The following is an 18,882-nucleotide window of genomic DNA, read 5'->3' as shown; positions in this document are numbered from 1 at the left end:
TTTGTTGGTGTACCATGTATTTCTATGGTCTTTGTCTGTATAAACCTTCAAGGGATCCAGGACCCAGAGTGCATGGAAAGCTTGAAGGGACACAATTATAGCCTGCATTTCCTTGATGTTGATATGATCTGCCCAGTTTTGAGGGGATGAAAGGCCTTGCACCTTCAGTATGCCTGAAGTGGCTCCCCACCTCCAGCTCTGATGCGTCAGTGAAGAATTCCTGAGATGGCTGAAGAGGGTGGTAAGGAGCACCTGGATTGAGAGAGAGAGATGCTGAATCCATCAGTGAAATTCCAGTTTGAAACAAGTGAACAGAGGAGCTAGATGGTCCAGTGGGTGGAGATGTTGAAGTTGTACTGATTTTAGGTACCACTGAAACTTCCTCATATGAAGCCTTGCCCAGCGAAGCATGGGGATGGTAAAAGGCCATGAACCCCAGAGCCCTCAAATTCCCTGGCTGGAAAAGAGGAGAGGGGAAGGAGGGACAGAAAATTTGAGGGGGACAAAACCTTGGAGGCAGTAAAAGATGCCAGCACTGGAACAGTCTGGAACTTGCAACCTAGGAAAATATGATCCTGAGGATGGAGTCAACATTGACTTCTGAAGGTTGACAGTGAACCCCAGGCTGTGCAACAGGAGCTGGGTCAAATGAAGATCCTGCACCAGCTTGGAATGGGATGGGGCCTGAAGCAAGAGGCTGTCCAGAAAAGCAAGTATTTGAATGCCCTGAAGCCTGCAAAAGTGGACTACAGGGGCTACAAATTTGAATACCTCTGAGGCTGTTGAAAGCCCAAAGGGGAAAGCACAGAACTGAAAATGAGAGGAAGAAACAGAAATGAAAATATATCCAGAATAGAGGGTGGATAGGAATATGAAGGTAGGTGTCCTTCAGTTCCAAGGAAACCAGAAATGCCAGGGGGAGCAACAGGGAAACAGAGTCTGAAGAGAGAACAATCGGAAGGATGGCATTATGAGGAAGGTGTTCATAAAGGAAAGGTCCAGGACAGATCTCCACAGTCCCTCTTTCCTGGGGACCATATACATCTGGGAATAAAAATCCAAACCCTTTTCAGTGTATAGAAACAGTTGAATAGTACCTTGGTCCAGCAAACCCTGCAATACCCCCTGGAAAGTGAGGAAACTGTTCTGCAGGGAGTTGAGAAATACAAGTGAGGGAGGGAAGGGACTTCCAGGTCAAAAAATAACCCTCCTGAGAGGAAGGGAATGCAAACAAACAGAAGGCTGGAGATTTGTTGGGAGAGGACTGCTTCTGGGACATGAGCACTTGAGGAGGCTTATAAAAAACATGCCTAGGAGCCTGCTTACCTTTAGAAGACTGTCCAGGCAGTCTATGCAGAAAAAAAGTCTTACTAGGATAGTTCCTCAAACATGGGAATAGGTGAAAAAAAAATCTGCTTCTAATTTTTCATGACCTTTCCCTGATCCTGTAGGGTCTTAAAAAGCTCAGCGACAGCAGTGCCAAACAGATTCTGGTTATCCAAGGGAGCATCCAAAAGTTTTGCTTTGATATCATCAGACAAGGCCAGGAATAGAGCCTCATAACAGAGCAAGAGGTAGCAGCCCTAGAAGATACATCAGCTATTTCATAGCTGCATTTGATAGAGTGACAGGCAACCTAAGAAGTGGAACTGAGCAGGGAAAGAGCAGAGGCCTTACTCTCAGAATCAGGCATATCAAAAAAAATCTTCCCCATCTAAGAAAAAAGAGATCAGCTGTACCTTGTCATACAAGTCTGGTAACTGATGGCCCTAAAGACTATACCTCCTTACTAATCTTCTCCATGGTTCTATTGTTCTTATCTGAAGGAAGTAGTTTGAAAGAAGGCAACAGCCTAGAAAGCTTTAAAGTACATACAGAAATCATTGTTATCAGAAGAAGGGTGCTTGTATAAAAGCTTGCATGCATCTGGCACCTTATAGAACCTTGTTAGGTTTCTCAGAAGTGGGAGGTTGAGAATCTGGCATCAGGGAAGCAGCAGAAAAGGTATCTAATAGGGCAGCCTGTCACAGGGGAGACAGCTGTAGGATTAGGACACTCCATTTATAACAACTTATAATACCCCTTTCTGGACATCTGAAACTTGGGAGCAATCCCATTTGAAATTCTCCATCATACCCAGAATCACATGCCCAAAGGAAAACTCCTCCAAAGGAGAATAAAGACAGACAGATTCATCCTCCTCCGACCCACAGTCTAAAGGTGGAGACAATTGACAGAAATAGGCTAAGGAGTCTGTCTCAAAGTCAGAATCCTTGTCCAAAGACTCTGGGTTCATAGCCCTTCAGGAGTACAGGACCAAGGAGGTCCAGAAACCAAAACCTCCTAAGGAGGCTTCAAATGGCATCAAGGCATTGAACAAGCCTTGACTGAAATCCTGCCATTCCCTCTGTGCATCCCTGGTAGCTGACGTTACTTGCTTAGTTTTCTGCCTGTTTTTCACTGGGACATCTGCTCTGACAAAACACAGGGGGTCCGACCTTGCATGGATTCAATTAAATTACCTGGTACCTCTTCCTTAACAAGGATCTGAAGAATCACACTAGAACTCTCAAAAAAAAAAAAAAAAAAAAAAAAAGAAGTCACCCCCCCCCCCCCCCCAAGATCTGTGGGAGAAAATGTTAAGCCTCTGAGGGCATGCAAGAAGCTGGCTCCATGCTGACCTCAGAGAAGGTCGCGGGAGAAGAAACCAAGGACTATGCTGGACCATCCTCTGGGTTCTTTCTTACCTCAATAGACATCTGGTGGATGCTGGACAGCAGCAGCAGACTCAGGCCTAGACTTCTTGACCTTTTTGGGCAGCGGCTGTACCTTGGGGCAAGTGTATTCTGCCATGGTACCTTGAGCTAAAAGTATGAGACATTGGTTCTCAAAGTAAATGAAGTGGGAAGAAAGATGGCTATGTAAAGTCTCAGGTACAAAAGCCTGAAAGATGGAACACTGAGTGTTGTTGTGAGACGCACCTAAGCAAAGCAGGCACCTATACTGGCAGTCTTTATCGGGAATCTGCCTGATACACTGACATTTTCCTTTCTTGGATGACATGTAACCCACTGAACAGTGTGAGAAAAAGAAAACAACGGAGTACTTATCTGAAAGAAATGGGCATAACCATCAAAGTGAAAGGCATTCAAACTGACTTACAATAATGACATTCAGACTGGCTGCATCAAAGTTCTGAATTGGGAATGTATGTATATATCATTATGCCCTACACTTGTGCAGGGAGCATACATCTGACATATGATGCTCCCTAGGTAATAAAGAGCTTTGGTACAATGGCCAGACATTGGGCTATCCTTAGCAGGAGGTCCTAGTGGTGATGTATACTGTAACAGTAATATGGGAGGATATCTGCGGCGGCATTAACCTTGAATGATCAGTAACATTAGAATCAAATCAATTATTTAAATAGCCCAATATCCGCCAGAAATGGCAATTAAAAGGATCTAGACTTTTTGACATAAAAGTAAAAAATTCTCTTCCATTTCTGAATGGCGTTCCTGCATTTATTTTGTTGATTAGGTTAGTCCCAATAGGTATGAGCTATTTTAAGGCAAGACCTTGAAATGTCTTCATACTGAATGGGAGTAACTTGGCCAAGACACTGGGGAAATTCTCCTACTTTTCTCAAAAAGGAACACTGGTGTACTTTCTCTGAGAAGACATGGAGGAATGATGGTTGGAACTGGTTGAAGCAAGACAGGGAAAATGCCACCAGAATGAAATGGCTTGATTGAATTAGATGCAGTGATACTTATCTGATTGTGTGAGAAACCAAATCCCTCTGGAAGTCTAGAACAGACATTGCAGTGAGACAGAAGAAAGTTGCAGAAAATGCCACAGAACAGTGTCAAATCAAGAATGAACTTGTTGGACAGACTGATTTGAATCTAAAGTAGTACTACTTGCTTTGACAATTCCTAAAAACTGAACTGTGAGGACCAACCCAGATGAAAGGTTGTGTCAGAGGAAGTGTGGCTGACCAGGAAGTGAAGAGGTCGACAGCGTTACCTAGATGCAATAAATTAAAAAGAGATACCAGAGGCATCACGGTTTAAAAAAAATGCAAATTTGTTTTTAGGAAGCTATCACATATCAAATTTTCTTCAAACTCTTTTTGAAGCTGCTACACAACCAAGTGGAACATTTGATTGTTTGTCTGGTTTATAGGAAATGCCCAATGTAAGCCCTGTGCCAATAAGCACTGCTTAACATTGTGTGAATATGTTTTAGGAAAGACATTCAAGTTATTATGTTGCACAAGTGTTGTGGTTTCCAAAAGAAACAAGGTATTCCAACAGTATTTTGACAAATGAAGACAATGAAGTTTTTTTTTAATTTGTTTACTGAGGTAGAGCATCAATCCACAGAGACCTATTTCAGGTACAGCTGGAGAAAATATAAGGCAAAATACAGCATGATAAAATGAATTACACAAGAATAAAGTAAACCAGTTATCAATTCATACATCCTTACTATAAATTACTGAATGAATCTACATAAATGAAAGAGACTTGGTGCAGTTTACAATTACAATGACACATTGTAATGTGCAAAGATAGTATTAATGATATGAATGCCTTCAGGCTTTTAGTGCATATGAAGGTGGAAGAGAGATGGAGTTGTAGGAGGAAGGGAAAGGGTGAGTAAATAGTGAAGTCATGGGGTGACTGGAAGTGATAAGCTAACTGCACGGTGAAAATCCTATATTTGGATTGAAATTTAGAGCAAGTATTGCTACTTCCCTTAATTATCTTCAGAGCTCTTTAAATACAAATTGTGCTTCTTTCAGTAGGTAGTTTCTGAATTTTTGTCTTAAGTCTATAATGAGGAGTGTCTGAGGTTGTGCGACAGTCTTGGACTTTGTACTCAAGTGTTAAGAAACTGTAGTCGCTACATTTCTCTTAATTATTAGTGAAGGGAGTATGGAAAGAGGGACCTAATGTACATCTTCCCTCTTACAGAGAATCCGCCTGCTAAGTTATGCGAGGTGTTAAAGTTAAAAAGTTTAAACAGGAGTGAGCCTATCAGACTTTCCTTCTTTTTGCTGGCTTAGGAGACAGCTTACAGTAATGTGCTATGATGCTCATACGTAGAGCACAGATATAAACCATTAGATTCTGTCCATGGTTATTTGTAAAGTGTTTTTTGTTAAGATGCTGAAGTTATGGTAAGCAGCCCACGTTCTCGTCAGGGTAGTAGAAATCCCAGCAGGCAGAGAACCCTACTGCCAATGAGACAGACCGCAGTAGATTTTCCATGCCCAGAAATTTTTTTTTTTAAATCTGCTTTGGGTTGTATAACATGTGCCAAGTTTTGATATAACAATAGTCCTAGGAATTTGCAGGATGTGGTTGCCTCAAAGGAGTTTTGTTGACATATCAGCACTTTATAGGCACATCCTGGAATTTCCTGAACATTATTTTAAATTCATTGTGATTGAGCAGGTCAAACGGAATAAAAGGGGTGGACCTTGGCAGTTGTTTCTGGAAAACTGGGAACTTTACTGGATATTAAGTTTAAATGCTGTGGGTTTTCCTGGTTTAAATGAACTAGCATCTACTGGTTGTGTACTAAAAATGAAGGCACGACTTAGATTTGGTTATTATGGTTTTTCACATAATGATATATATACACATTTATGGTTTTAAAGTTTAAAATTTGTGTGTTTTAAGATGTTGTATAATCCGATTTCTTTTCCTTTTTTTCTCTTTTGCACATTTACTGTTGATTTTAATCAGTTAATTAATCAACTTGGGGGTGGATCATGTGACATGGGAAGAATTTTTAAACTTGGCTTTTCAGTTAATTTTTTATCTGATGAAGTCTTGTAATGAACTTGACGAAAGCGCTTGTGGTTATTTGATTCAATAAAACAGTGGTGGACCTACTCCTGGCTTCCTGCTTTCCTTCGTGTTTTTTACCTTGTTTGTGGAATTGTGCTGATATCAGTTTGTTTAGAAGGCACGGATAGCTTCTGGACATGGGGCTGCCTCTCAACTGCTTTTTCCTGTGGATGAACTGATTAGCAGTGAAGGACCACTTACTGCTTTAATCCAACAACTAACATAGAAAGTCCAGGAATTTACCCCCCCTTGCATTCACACAATATACTGGATAATAGTGGTCATGAGGAAAGTAATTCCCATATTGGCTTGCGCAATACTTGGAAGGCTTAAATCTGAATGAAGGTTACAACAGGGAATTTCCTTACTGCAAAGTGCAGCAGTTAATTACAATTGAACTTTGAATGAGAGCTTGGATCTCTTTCAATACAAGCTTCTGAAGGTTCGGAAGCTTCAAACAGAGAATGCCTACCTGTGCAAATGCATCAAATGGAAGCAAGTGCCGAAGGGCTTGAGGCAATGGAAATTCCCCTCTGGGCTCATTTTTAATTCTCCTTTACACACAGAACTTTTGGGAACTATTCAATCGGCATGGTTGAGAGTATTTAGAGGTGTTAGTCAAACATAACAGCCGTACTATAGAGGAAATAATTAAAGAAACTAAAGACTTGGATTCAAACATTACTAAAGACTTACTTTTTGCTCATCATCAGGGTGAATATCAGCAAGTTTTTAAAACATTGACATCATCATTAATAACATAAAATCTCGTAAACTGCATAAATTAAAACGGGAAGCTGATGAATATTCATGTGGGAAGGTGTATCCCTGCCCGCCTGAATCACAGCAATGGGGCATTCGCTCGCATTTTAACGACCATCCAGCCAACCAAGATGAGGAAATTATTAACAATGAGGAAAATCAGAATGGCAATAACCTCCCTTTAGATTCAGTGGGCCCGAGGCGTTCCGAGAGGATTCAGGAATACAATAGGAACAGACCAGTGGACCGGGAAATAAAACCACAATGGAACCAACGTGGACAACAGAGGAGGAATTCATCCTACAACCAACCGAGGGAGTAGGGAGACAGAACCAAACATGGAATTAATTATGCAAAGGCTTAGGTCTGATGACAGCAATGAACCATGCTTCTATTTAATAGTACCGGGGACTTTAAGGTATTTAATTACAGTTCTTATGAGTACTCTGGTGAGATTGCGGATGTATTTGCCAAGGGGCTTACCTTTTGTCCCTAGTTTTAGATCTAATCTTTCCCAGTTAATTCTGGATTTAAAACTTTTTGTTCGCAAAATTAAATATATTATTTAGTAACAGTGGGATGGACCTCCGCAATGACTTGAGACTTTCTAGTGTTTGTAATCCACCAACTCACCCCAGCCTGCAATTGAGAAAGTTCGTGAATTTGACTTCAGACATTCCTTTAAAGGGCCTTATGCCTATTCAAGCAATTTAAAACCTGAGGAAAGGGAAATATTGTCCTTGATACAACAACAAAAAGTCAGGATTATACGAGTGGGGGAGTTGTGATTCTTGATGTACAAGATTATGTTGAAAGTATGTACAAGATTTTATTTACTAACATATTGTCAAGTCTCTAGCAATGAGGTAAATATCGCCTATAATAGGATCAATGTTCAACTAAGTGATATGTTCATGGAAGGACATATTTCTTTACCTGAATATAAATATTTAAAAATGGATGCCCCTACTATCCCCACTATTTTTGGACTTACAAAATTACATAAACAGATTGTGGACCCAGCATTCCGTCTGATTGTGGATGCTCGTAACTCTGTCACTTCTCCCCATTGCAAACTTTTTGGGATGTTAAACTGAAAAAATTATTAAGACAAGAGGTACATCTCTGTATTGATTCATGGGATTTTCTTTCCAAATGTAATAGTGTTGTATTTGATAGTGGTCTCATTTTTTTTACGGTGGATGTAACAGATCTATTCATTGTAATTCCATATAACATTGGGTTGGATTGGTTCAGTGAGTGCTTAGGAAAAAGACTGAACAAGACTGTATAAACACCTACACAGAAATGATGGAAATTGTGCTGAAAAATAATTATATTTATTTTGATGAACAGTATTTTTTTCAACAAGTAGGTGTTGCTATGGGAGCCTCTTGTGGGCTACTTTATGCCAACATTGTCATGTGTGAGTGGGAATGAAGATTTCTATTTGGTTATTCTGGGTTTAATTACTGTATTTTACACTTGAGATATTTGGATGATTTGTTTTTCATTTGGAAGGGTGACAACAACAGAGTTATTAATTTCATGGATTATATAAACAACACAACTAATTTTCTTCAGTTTGCACATGTGGTAGGGAATGACTACATCAGTTATTTGGACGCAAGACTAGAAAAGGATGTGGCGCATGGGAGATACGTTTCCACCATTTATAGGAACCCCACATACTCAAATGCATTCTTGCATTTTGACAGTTTTCACCCCCTCCCCCAGAAAAAAGCGGTGGTCAAAGACAATTTGTCAGAGTTGCAAGAATGGTCTCGAATTTTGATTCCTTTCTTGGGGAATGTAGTCTTTTGGAAGACATGTTCATAAACAGGGTCTACCCTGCAGCTTTTGTACAGGAAATTAAAAAAGAAGAAGTAGTGGTTAAGAGACAACTGGGTCCTGCACTGAAAGCATCAAGGAGAACAGATTCCTCTGGCGTAGGGTTGGGAGTCCAGCCATCTCTCTGTTTAAGGATTTCTAGGATGTCTCCAAAGGGGATATCTTCAGGAGGCGACCGTGAGGACCCTTCAACCCTCGTCAAAATCTGTGTCACTGGTGATGTACTCTTGTGGGGTGTCTATGTGCTTCCTCTGGCATGTCCTCTTCCTGGGCAGTTCTTCAAAGGGATGCTCTGAGGAAGACCTGGAAGAGGAAATCAAAATTCCCTGGGACGGAATCTGAGGCTTTAGTACAGGATTCCCCCACAGAGAAAGGTGGTGATGCTCCAGGTGCTGAGATGATATAGTGGAAAATGTAGGATTCCAAGGAGGAAGGCTTAATTAGGTCTGCCGAGGCAGAGAATTCTCACTTTGCACCCTTGAAGGCAGAGCTTGAAGGAATCAGAGAGGCTCTGATCCAAGGAAGCAGGTTTCCAAACTCTCCACTCCATCGGCACCATCCTGAGGAGAAAAGCCAGAGCTGAACTGTCCTGTGCCAAGGCCCTGAGGAACAGAGATGGCTCCAAAAACTTCAGAATCGAATGCTGGACCTCGGACCCTGCAGGCAGGCAGGCAAGCAGGCTTCGGCTTCAAGAACTCTCCAGATCCAAATGGATCGAAGGTCTCAGATGATGTCAGATTTGAGGATATGGTGATCCTAAGATCCAGATGGCTGGGATCCTGTAACGCTAAAGCAATGCAAGGTGTTAAGAGGAGGAACTTGTAGTGGGGGTTGTTGGAATCTTGGGTAACCTGACACAGAAGGGTATGAGCTGAGAGGAACCAATCTTCCCCTGTGTTGAGAGGATTTTCCTCACCACTCTCTCCATATCTTCTTCTGTGAGGCTTCTAGAAGAGTGAGTAGAGTAAATGGAGGGGGATGCTATACTCTGTAAAAAGGGTGATGGGAGTTTGTCAGGAACTTGGTCCACTGACGGAGAATATCTGGTCCGAGGACAATAAAGTCTCTCTCTTTTTTCTGATCTGGGGTTGAGTGTGGATCTTTTGCATTTCTCTTCCGAGAAGAGTCTGAAGAAGATTTAGATGAAGTAGAAGGCTTTAGACTTTGGAGATTGGGATACGACTTCTCCAAAAGAGGAAGGAATGAGGCCTTTCAATATCAATTTGCTTTTTTAGTTCAGTCAGAGCTTGCGGATTAAATCAGTGACAAACAGAGCAGTCCTCTTGTAAATGCAAAGGACCCAAAGCAGTACACACAGTGTGTGTGCATCTGAAAGTGGCAAATTATGCTCACATTTAGAGCACTTTATGAAACCTGCAGGTTTATCAGTCATCATGTGGTATCCAATTAAGGAAAACAAACAGACAGATACTATAGAACAAAGGCAATTAAAATACAATAAGCAACTTTTTGGATAGAAGAAAAAGAGGGGGTGGGATACCAACAGTGGTAGAGAGAAAAGTACAGTTGTGTACACTTACCATAAATGTAGATGTTCGAGTGTATTCACTGTTTATTATGGGAAAAAAACTCCTTCCAGGAACACTGGACAAAATTCCCCATATGAAATCTGCATGAATACTCTCAGAGTGAAAGAATCAACTCAAGTGGCAGTAGTACTGAGGATTTAAGCTTCTCTACATTCAAACAGTAGTTGCAGATCACCACTTAAAGCTCATTGTTAAACCTGACTATATTTACATTTTAGGTGCTCTTCAATATGTGCCATTAGATGGCTAAAGAGTAAATCAGTTGAGCAGAGTTGATACTCGTTTAGATATGAAGAACACAATGATGGCACGAGCTCTGTATCCCTGCTACAACACTGACAAGTGACACACCAGATAATTAAGTGTTTATAAGCATGCTAGAGCATTCATAATGCTAATATCTAGTAACACTCCTTACCTCCTCTTCAGAAGTAACAGTCTTATACTTCAGATTTGTAACGTACAGCTCTTCTGAGGTTTGGCTCACTCTCTTGATTTCATATTCCACATTCTTCTCAGGTTTGCTGACAAGGAGGTCACGGATTGTTTCATTGTAGATTTCAATGAAGCTTGCAGTGAACGAGTACTAAAGAACACAAAAACAAACTTTTAAAATATTCTTAGCTGTGTCATATTCAGCAGACTGAAGGATGCTTATTTAGGACAGATCAGCTTTAGCAGTACTTGCATCCAGAAGTTTATACACAAATATAGTACACAGTAAACAGACGATCAATCTATAAACATACTGCTAAAAAGCTGAGCAAATTCATTATATCTTTACAGGAAAAAAAAAAAGTGTGTGTGGTAGTGGTGGGATCGGGAATAGTTTGCCACCTAGAAGAAAACAGTCTAAATGGCTACTGGTAAACAGTATAAAAAAAATGAACTACACCAGGTATATGGCACATTATAAATAAAGCAAGATTAGAGGACACTCCATTAGCAGTTGTTCTTAATGCATGTTACTCATCAACAGTAAGCAAGACAATGTTTAAATTAGCACAAAGTCAATCATAGAGGTGCAATTCAAAGTTCACTTCAAAATTTAATATGATGACATCTCGAAAAGTACAAAAAACTTGTCATAAAAGTTTCAACAGGAAAAACAACCAACCTGTGCTGTGTAAACATTTCACCAAACAAATAAACCAGAGTAAAGCAGTCCAAAAAAAAGTAGTATGATGAGATGACACCAGGGTCTCAGCATAAAATGAACAAACCTTTATTTTAAAACAACATAAGCGCTTTCACAGCTCTTGCTGCTTCTTCAGATGTCAGTATAAAAATGCAGTCACTCACAGCAATTTATACAGAAATCCAACTAGCAAATATGTATTAAAAGGATACAAACAATACATGTAATAAAAATTTAAAAATAAGAAATAAACTTAAAATCAACTAATGCACATAAGTGATTGTAAAACTCATCTAAAAAGTGAGCATGTCTGTAACAAAGGTTTAAGGGGGACTTTATCATTTAGTCCTGAACCATAATCAGCCCTTAACCTAGCTATCCACTTGCTCTCTAAGCTGCTACCTGTGTTATAACTTGAATCTTAAAACAATGTGTGTGTGAGGTGAGCTTCACATATTTAGAAAGAGCACTGCACTCTATACCATTATTTATATGTCTTAAGTGTTCTACTATACGTTCCTTCAATTGTCTGTCAGTCTTGCCTACATAAAACTTTGTGCAGGCAGTGCAGCATGCTAAATAAACCACATGAGAAGAAGTACAAGTAGCTTGAACATCAAGCACATACTGTTTTCCCTGATCTGGATATAAAATCATGTGCCAACAGCTACGCCAATCTCATTATGCTAGTCTGGGAACTTAAGCACATATTGGTTGATACATGCGTAGAACACATTTTATTTTACAGATGTTTTGTGGATGATTTATTTTTGATTTGGAAGGGTACACAAGATGAGTTGGCAAAGTTTATAGAAGAGATTAATGCTAGTACAGTTCTGAGATTTACAGCCGAGTATTCCAAGGTATAAATTAAGTTAATTGGATGTATTTATCAGAGTTTCAAGCAGTGGACATATGGATACTTCACTTTACAGGAAACCTTGTACCGAACAAGCATGCACCCTAAATATGTATTTTATAACATAGTGCAAGGACTTAGTCTTAAGGGTGAATGTCAGTGATGGCAATTTTATGGCTGAAATGAAAGATCTGGAGAATAAGTTTGTGGATAGGGGCTACAAGAGGTGTAATGTACAAGTATTAAATTAAGTCTCTGATGTTAGAGAAGGTGGAGGCAAGGCCCTTTTCTTCAAATCCACCTTCTATTCACCCCAAGAGACTGAGTAATGGTAAATGTAGGATATCGATAACTTATTCTTACACTACAGAGTATGTCTTGGATAATATAAGGAAGCATTGGCCTATAATAACAATGAATAATCATCTTAAAAAGGTAGTGGGTGAGCAACCTAACTTTATCCTTACCCAAAACAGTTTGATGGTAAAACTGCTAGGAATAAAATGGGTTCCACTTATAAAGGAAATAGACCATGTCATACTTGTAAGTGCTGCAGTTATATTGATACTAACTACTGGTATGCTTATACATCCAGATCAGGGTAAACAGTATGTGTTTGATGTTCAACTACTTCTACTTCTCATGTGGTTTATTTAGCATGCTGCACTGCCTGCACAAAATTTTATGTAGGCAAGACTGTCACAGTTGAAGGAACGTATAGTAGAACACTTAAGACATATAAATAATGGTACTGACTGCAGTGCTCTTTCTAAACATGTGAAGCTCACCTCACACATATTGTTTTAAGTTTCAAGCTATAGCACAGGTAGCAGCTACTACGAGCTGGGTGATGTTAGGAATGCTACTGAAAGCTTAGAGAGCAAGTGGATAGCTAGGTTAAGGGCTGATTGTGGTTCAGGACTAAATGATAAAGTCCCCCTTAAACCTTTGTTACAGACATGCTCACTTTTTATATGAGCTTTACATACACTTGTATTAGTTGATTTTACGTTTCTTTCTTATTTTTAAAATTTTATTATATTTATTGTTTGTATCCTTTTAATACACAATTGCTTTATTGGTTGATTTGCTAGTTGGATTTCTGTATAAATTGCTGTGTGTGTGACTTCATTTTTATACTGACATCTGAAGAAGCAGCAAGAGCTGTGAAAGCGCTTATGTTGTTTTAAAATAAAAGATTGTTTTATTGAGAACCTGGTGTCATCTCATCATTCTACTTTTTTTTGGACTGCTTGTCATAAAAGTTTGTTACATCTTTTGATTTGGGGGGGGGGGGGGGCAAAATTTGTCATACAAATGGTTTCATTATTGAGGAACACAGTACCAGCTGTTATAAAGAAATCTCCTACCTCAGAGGCATTTAAGAAAAATGTGGATCACTATATGGGAAGAAATATAAAGAAAGAAATATTTTGGAAGCAGTGCTCCATGATGGCCAGAACACATTTCAGAATAGGTATATATGTGCAAAGTGACTCTTAAATTCAAAGACGGATATAATCCAGGACAGATACAGAGCACAGCACACACATCTCACCACAATGCTGTGAAAATAAATTATTTTTTTGCTTAGCATACCCACCATGAACTAATACAGGTCAGCAAGGGAGATATGAAACAGAGAAACTTAAAACATTCAATACTGTACAGAAATGAGTAGAAATTAAGCTAAACATAACACACCAAGTGTGTGCTGATAAGGAAGCACTGCATGATAGGCTGAAAAACTCTTCTCATTTCTGCCATAGAATTGACTCCAGAATTCCAAAAATTGATCTACAGACTAAATCACAGGCCTGTTCTTCAAAATAAAATGACAATAAAATCAATGCTGAGCAGAACAGAAAGAGACTTGAAAATGCTTAGTAAACTAGCTTTCTGTATTCAAAAGGTCATTTCAATATTTAAGATATATAATCTTTACTTAAAACGTACTTTCCAGCCCTTATTTTTCAGTTCGTCCACTCGTTTGAAGATCTGACCCACTGCTCGAGGTATCATACCCATGGTGTCTAGAGTCACAATATCAGGACCCTCCATTGTATAGGTCTTCCCACTACCAGTCTGACCATACGCAAAAATGCAAACATGATAGCCATCCAGGGCTGACTGAATGGGAGGAAAGAAAGAGACATGTTACTGAGCTGAGCCACCCTTACCACTGCAAAGAATAAACATTCAATTGCTTTTTATATATCCATCACTGCATTTGTAGCTTAAGCACTATGATGCATTTTCCTTTACTTCACAGCTGTATTTTGCAAGCGGTTTCTTAATAAAAAGCTTGTACATTTTTATTAAGACTATGTCCACATAATTCTCCTGTAGCCCTTGGTGACAGCACCATAAGGATAGAATGAACAAGGCCTCATGTATGCTCTGTGGTTTAACCATTAAAATCAATGAATGCATCTTGCTCTACCCCTGCAATGAGGTCAGCAAAAGTAGAGTTCACCAAACTTTCAAAGACATCCGTATAAGGAAAAATATTTTACAAAGCATATTTACTTACAAAGTGTCTGCATACAACTGGAATGACTAGAAGGTAAACGCAGCAAGGCACCGAAAGCAATACATGCTGTGGTGCACACGTCAGAAAGCAAGACTGAACATTAAGCTTATTTAACAAACTTTGGTTATCAAGATTCAAACACTGCTGAGATAGGAACAGAGTAAAAAAAACAGCAAAAAGAATGTAGCATGTCAAATGACCAGTGAAGTTACACTTTTAAGAATATGATCTGCTGTACAGCAAGATGTAGCCAACCACATCACATCAGCCGAACGGGTGATCACTGAGTTTTTTTCTAACTTGCATTGAGACTGGTTAACCTTGAGTTGGCTATATTAATTTAAAGGGTGCAAGGGGCAAAGCCCTTGCTTTGGAGGTGTGGGGAGCTTGCCTGCCATGTAAAAAAGTTGAGGATTGTCAATTGAGCTGAATCAACTGTCCATGTTTTGCTGAAAAGCAGATCACCAAAATAAACCATTTTGCACATTATAAAAAGGCCATCATAAAAATGCACCAACAAAGACTAACCTGTACAAGGAGGGAAAGTTCTTCAAATATAATTTCTTGAGTTGCTGTTGGCTGAAAAACGCAATCAAAGTCAAAGTGGTATTTCACAGCTTCTTTTCTTTCACGTCCAGTGTGAGACTGCAAAAGAAAGTACTTTGTTAAGACACTGTGTGTGCATACACTCCCCCAAATGCCACTGTATTTGTTTTAGTGTTAAGCACATACTGCCATAGCAAACACTGATTACTTTGGCCTGACAAAAATAAATCTCAGATGTACGCAGCCTTAGGCTTGTCAGAATAAATTAAGTACATCTCAAAACATCTCAGTCCCAAGTACTATCCTAAGAATAGATCAGTAAATTAGTAGGGGAGGCTTCATTCGCCAGATCAGCATGTCACCCAAAACAGCTTAAATACACAGCTTAAATACTTCCATTCAAATACTAAAAGCTTGGATGTTTATGGAAAGAAGTCAAACCAGCAACCAAAGCAGACTAACTAGTCCCTAAATAAATAATCTATACAAGTTCCTGTTTTGGTTCTTATGAAGCAATATGGTTATAGAGTCTGCAGTACCATAAAACAGTTTCTAATGCAACACAAACTGAGGTAGAAAGACCCTGATGAAAGGTAGAATACCTCATATGTTAAATGTATTACGTTACAGAAAACAAGTGCGTAGGACACTAAAAATTATAATGTGGAAATGGCAGCACTTTTATTTTTTTGAAAGGGGAACCAAAACAGGGTTGGGTGTGCTGATGTACTGAGGCAGAAGACAACACTGCTATCATCCTCAAAGTGATGATAAAATGAGTCAAAATATTCAAGTAATCATAGCAAAAGAGCACAACTCAAAGAAACAAGTGGCAGGGAAAAGTGAGCAGGTTGCTTTCAGTAACCAGGGATTAAACAAAAGCTCACAATTTTTCTATCTTATAACATACTGTATCCTGGGCTGCAGGAAATGTCTAAAATAGAATCCCCCACCCCACCCCACAAAATAAAATTGGATGATTCCTATAAGGAAACATACACTTGACCTTGGACCATTTTGATGATGACTGTTAGAATGAGAACTAAACCTATTGAGCAACAATTGCATATATTCAAATGAAACAGTATTGGAGAAATTAGATACAAAAAAAAATGAATCAAGAAAACAAAAGGGAGATGTGCTGAGATTTTTGAAAGGAGATAGCCAGCTCAATGGCATACAGGGATAAAGCCTGTAGGAACTAGGTCTGAGGAGGACAAGAGTGAGAAGACTAATCCTGGAGGAGGAAGATGGCTCTGGCTTGCCACACATCTATTAGAGTCCAACCACACTGAGTGCATTCGTGCTCACAAGTCGAGAAACAGTAAGTGAAAGCATGTCTCCCCCTCAGGAGATAGTAACAGCAGAGCCTGAAAGAGCTTCTTGGGAGGGGGGGGGGGGTGCTTCCAGGGGAGCAAGCCAACCCGTTCCTCAGTGCCTGTCTCTTCCAGGGAATGGAGGGCTGACTGGAATTTTCAGGCAGAAATATCACTTAAAAAATTGTCTGACAAGTTACAGATGGGGAGCCAATGGGCATGGTTTTCTAAAGAACAAACACACATTATGAAAGGTTATTATGAGATGTTAAGGTGTGTCTGAGTAAAGGTGATCATTCTGTAGAAGGAAAGGTATGGGAACATATTTTCAAGGAAAAATTTGCTGTTACAGTAGAGTTGATTATCCAAACTAATTGGGACCTAGGGTAGTTCTGATAATCAAACTTATAATTGAACCGGATAAAAAACATCTATTTTTTTTTTTTTTCTGTACACAGGAATACACTTTTCAACCACTCACAGATTCCAGTGGACAATAAAGAATATTTTTCACACATGAGCTACCAGCTCAAAAAACATTCTCATGCAAAGTATAATGTTTACATATTTAGACTGAGTTTTCCTGCTCGAAAACTTTGGAAGCCTGGTTCTGAGAACTGACATTTCTGATAATCAAAGTTTGGATAATCGACTCTCTACTGTAGTGGGAATTGGGTGTGAGCACGATTTGGCTTTAAAAGACTAGTGGGTGGGTTTAACACGGAGAATGACTAAAGAAAAAGACAAAGGATGCATTGTCAAGCTCAAGTTAGGAAAAGCTACAGGTTCCAATGCAAGCTGCCATGTTCTGTACATATCTGATGTAGATATATGGGCACAGCTTATGCAATTTTTCATCTAATAAAACAGAATTTTCCTGATTCTTGGAAAGGGGACTTAATCATTCCAATATACAACAACGGAAGACATTATGATCTGTAACAATGACCATATATATTTTTTAATTATACCATAGCATTAAAGTACTAATTCTATTACATTAGCTGCAGTGTACTTTAACTGGATTAGTCTTCTCACTCTAACTGTAACTTTAACTCAAAATTCTTAACAATCCTTGACCACCATGCACCAAAGTGTTCCATCAAAATTAAATCTAAACCCGCTCCAAGGCTTACAAAGGAAACCAGGCAAAAAAATTCAACACAGAAATAAAGTCTGGGCACGATGGAGAACAACTAAAACCCCCATAGACCAACAACAATTCAGGCAAAAAGAAACGAGACAAAAAAAGCTATACTTGAAGATAAAAACTTTTACTGCCACCTCCAACAGACCAACCAAAATAATCCACAAAAGTTCTGGGCTAGCATAAACAGACTACTTAGACCAGGCCAAATCACACCACCATCCCCTATAGGAGCAAATCCCAACAATCCAAAGCAAACTGCTAATGCTTTTAATACCTTCTTCACAGACACCATCCAAACACTTGCTAATCAACTGTCGATAGCTCTGCCCTTCCAACCTTTACTACTAACTCTCTTCCAACACTAAACCTGCTACCTGTCCCAACTTCTGTCATCTGCAACCTTTTATACAAGCTAAAACCTACTAACCCCTCAGTTGACCAGCTACCTGCTGAATATCTGCAAAAGGCAGCCAAAGCCATAGCATATCTTGTATCACTGTTGATAAATACAACCATGCAAGAAAACACTATTCCCACCATCTGGAAAATCTCCCACATTATCCCCCTACACAAGGGTGGAAACTCCATAGAATATTCTAACTATCGCCCTATAGCACTACTCTCCCCCTCAGCTAAAATAATGGAAAAGTGCATCCATAGACAGTTACTAGACCATCTACTTCAAAACAATTTACTGGCCAAATGTCAACATGGCTTCAGGCCTTTTCATAGTACAACAACTGCACTCCTATCCTTCACTGACTGCATCAATAATAGCCGTAATAACAATCGTCTCTCTTCAGCACTCTATCGACCTTTCAAAAGCATTTGACATGGTCAACAGTCATCTACTTATTAATATACTAAAATCCTTTCCTCTGGATACAATGACTATAAAATGGTTCCAGTCCTACCTGGACAATAGACAACAGGCAGTGCTATGGGACAACAACCTATCATCTCATCTCCCTGTTATCCTAGGTGTTCCTCAGGGCTCCATATTGGGCCCCCTCCTTTTCTCATTATTTATCAATGACCTTAAACTAGCTATTCCCCCAGATAACTGTGTACAATATGCAGATGATTCGACAATAATCTGCTCAGCTAATTCTCAATCCCAACTGCGGACTCTAACTCAGAAAATGTTTAATACAACAGAAAACTGGTTTCTACAATGCTGCTTGCTCTTGAACCCCCAAAAAACTAAACCCCTCCTCTTCACTCCTACCCGTAAGTCACTCCGAATGCATTTTTCAGTCTTATCCAGTAATGGTATACTCATATCTCCTGATCCAACAACTAAACTTCTA

At 39.4% G+C, this 18,882-nt stretch overlaps 1 protein-coding gene across 3 annotated transcripts in view; it reads right to left on the bottom strand.

Annotated features, from left to right (window-relative positions):
- The window catches only part of KIFC1 (kinesin family member C1), a gene marked incomplete in the record, with an annotated part of 1,304,428 nt that overhangs the window by 236,064 nt on the left and 1,049,482 nt on the right, over positions 1–18,882 (bottom strand). For all 3 annotated transcript variants that reach the window (XM_044083556.1, XM_044083558.1, XM_044083557.1), the window contains 3 exon segments: positions 10,449–10,616; positions 13,984–14,157; positions 15,089–15,205. In XM_044083556.1, coding sequence (XP_043939491.1) covers positions 10,449–10,616; positions 13,984–14,157; positions 15,089–15,205 — 459 coding nt within the window.

The sequence above is a fragment of the Protopterus annectens genome, chromosome 9.part0 (genome assembly GCF_019279795.1).
Source record: "Protopterus annectens isolate FY-2018-M chromosome 9.part0, PAN1.0, whole genome shotgun sequence".
NCBI lineage: Eukaryota > Metazoa > Chordata > Ceratodontiformes > Protopteridae > Protopterus > Protopterus annectens.
The sequence above is the reverse complement of the archived record's forward strand: the minus strand, read 5'-3'. Positions and strand labels throughout refer to the sequence as shown.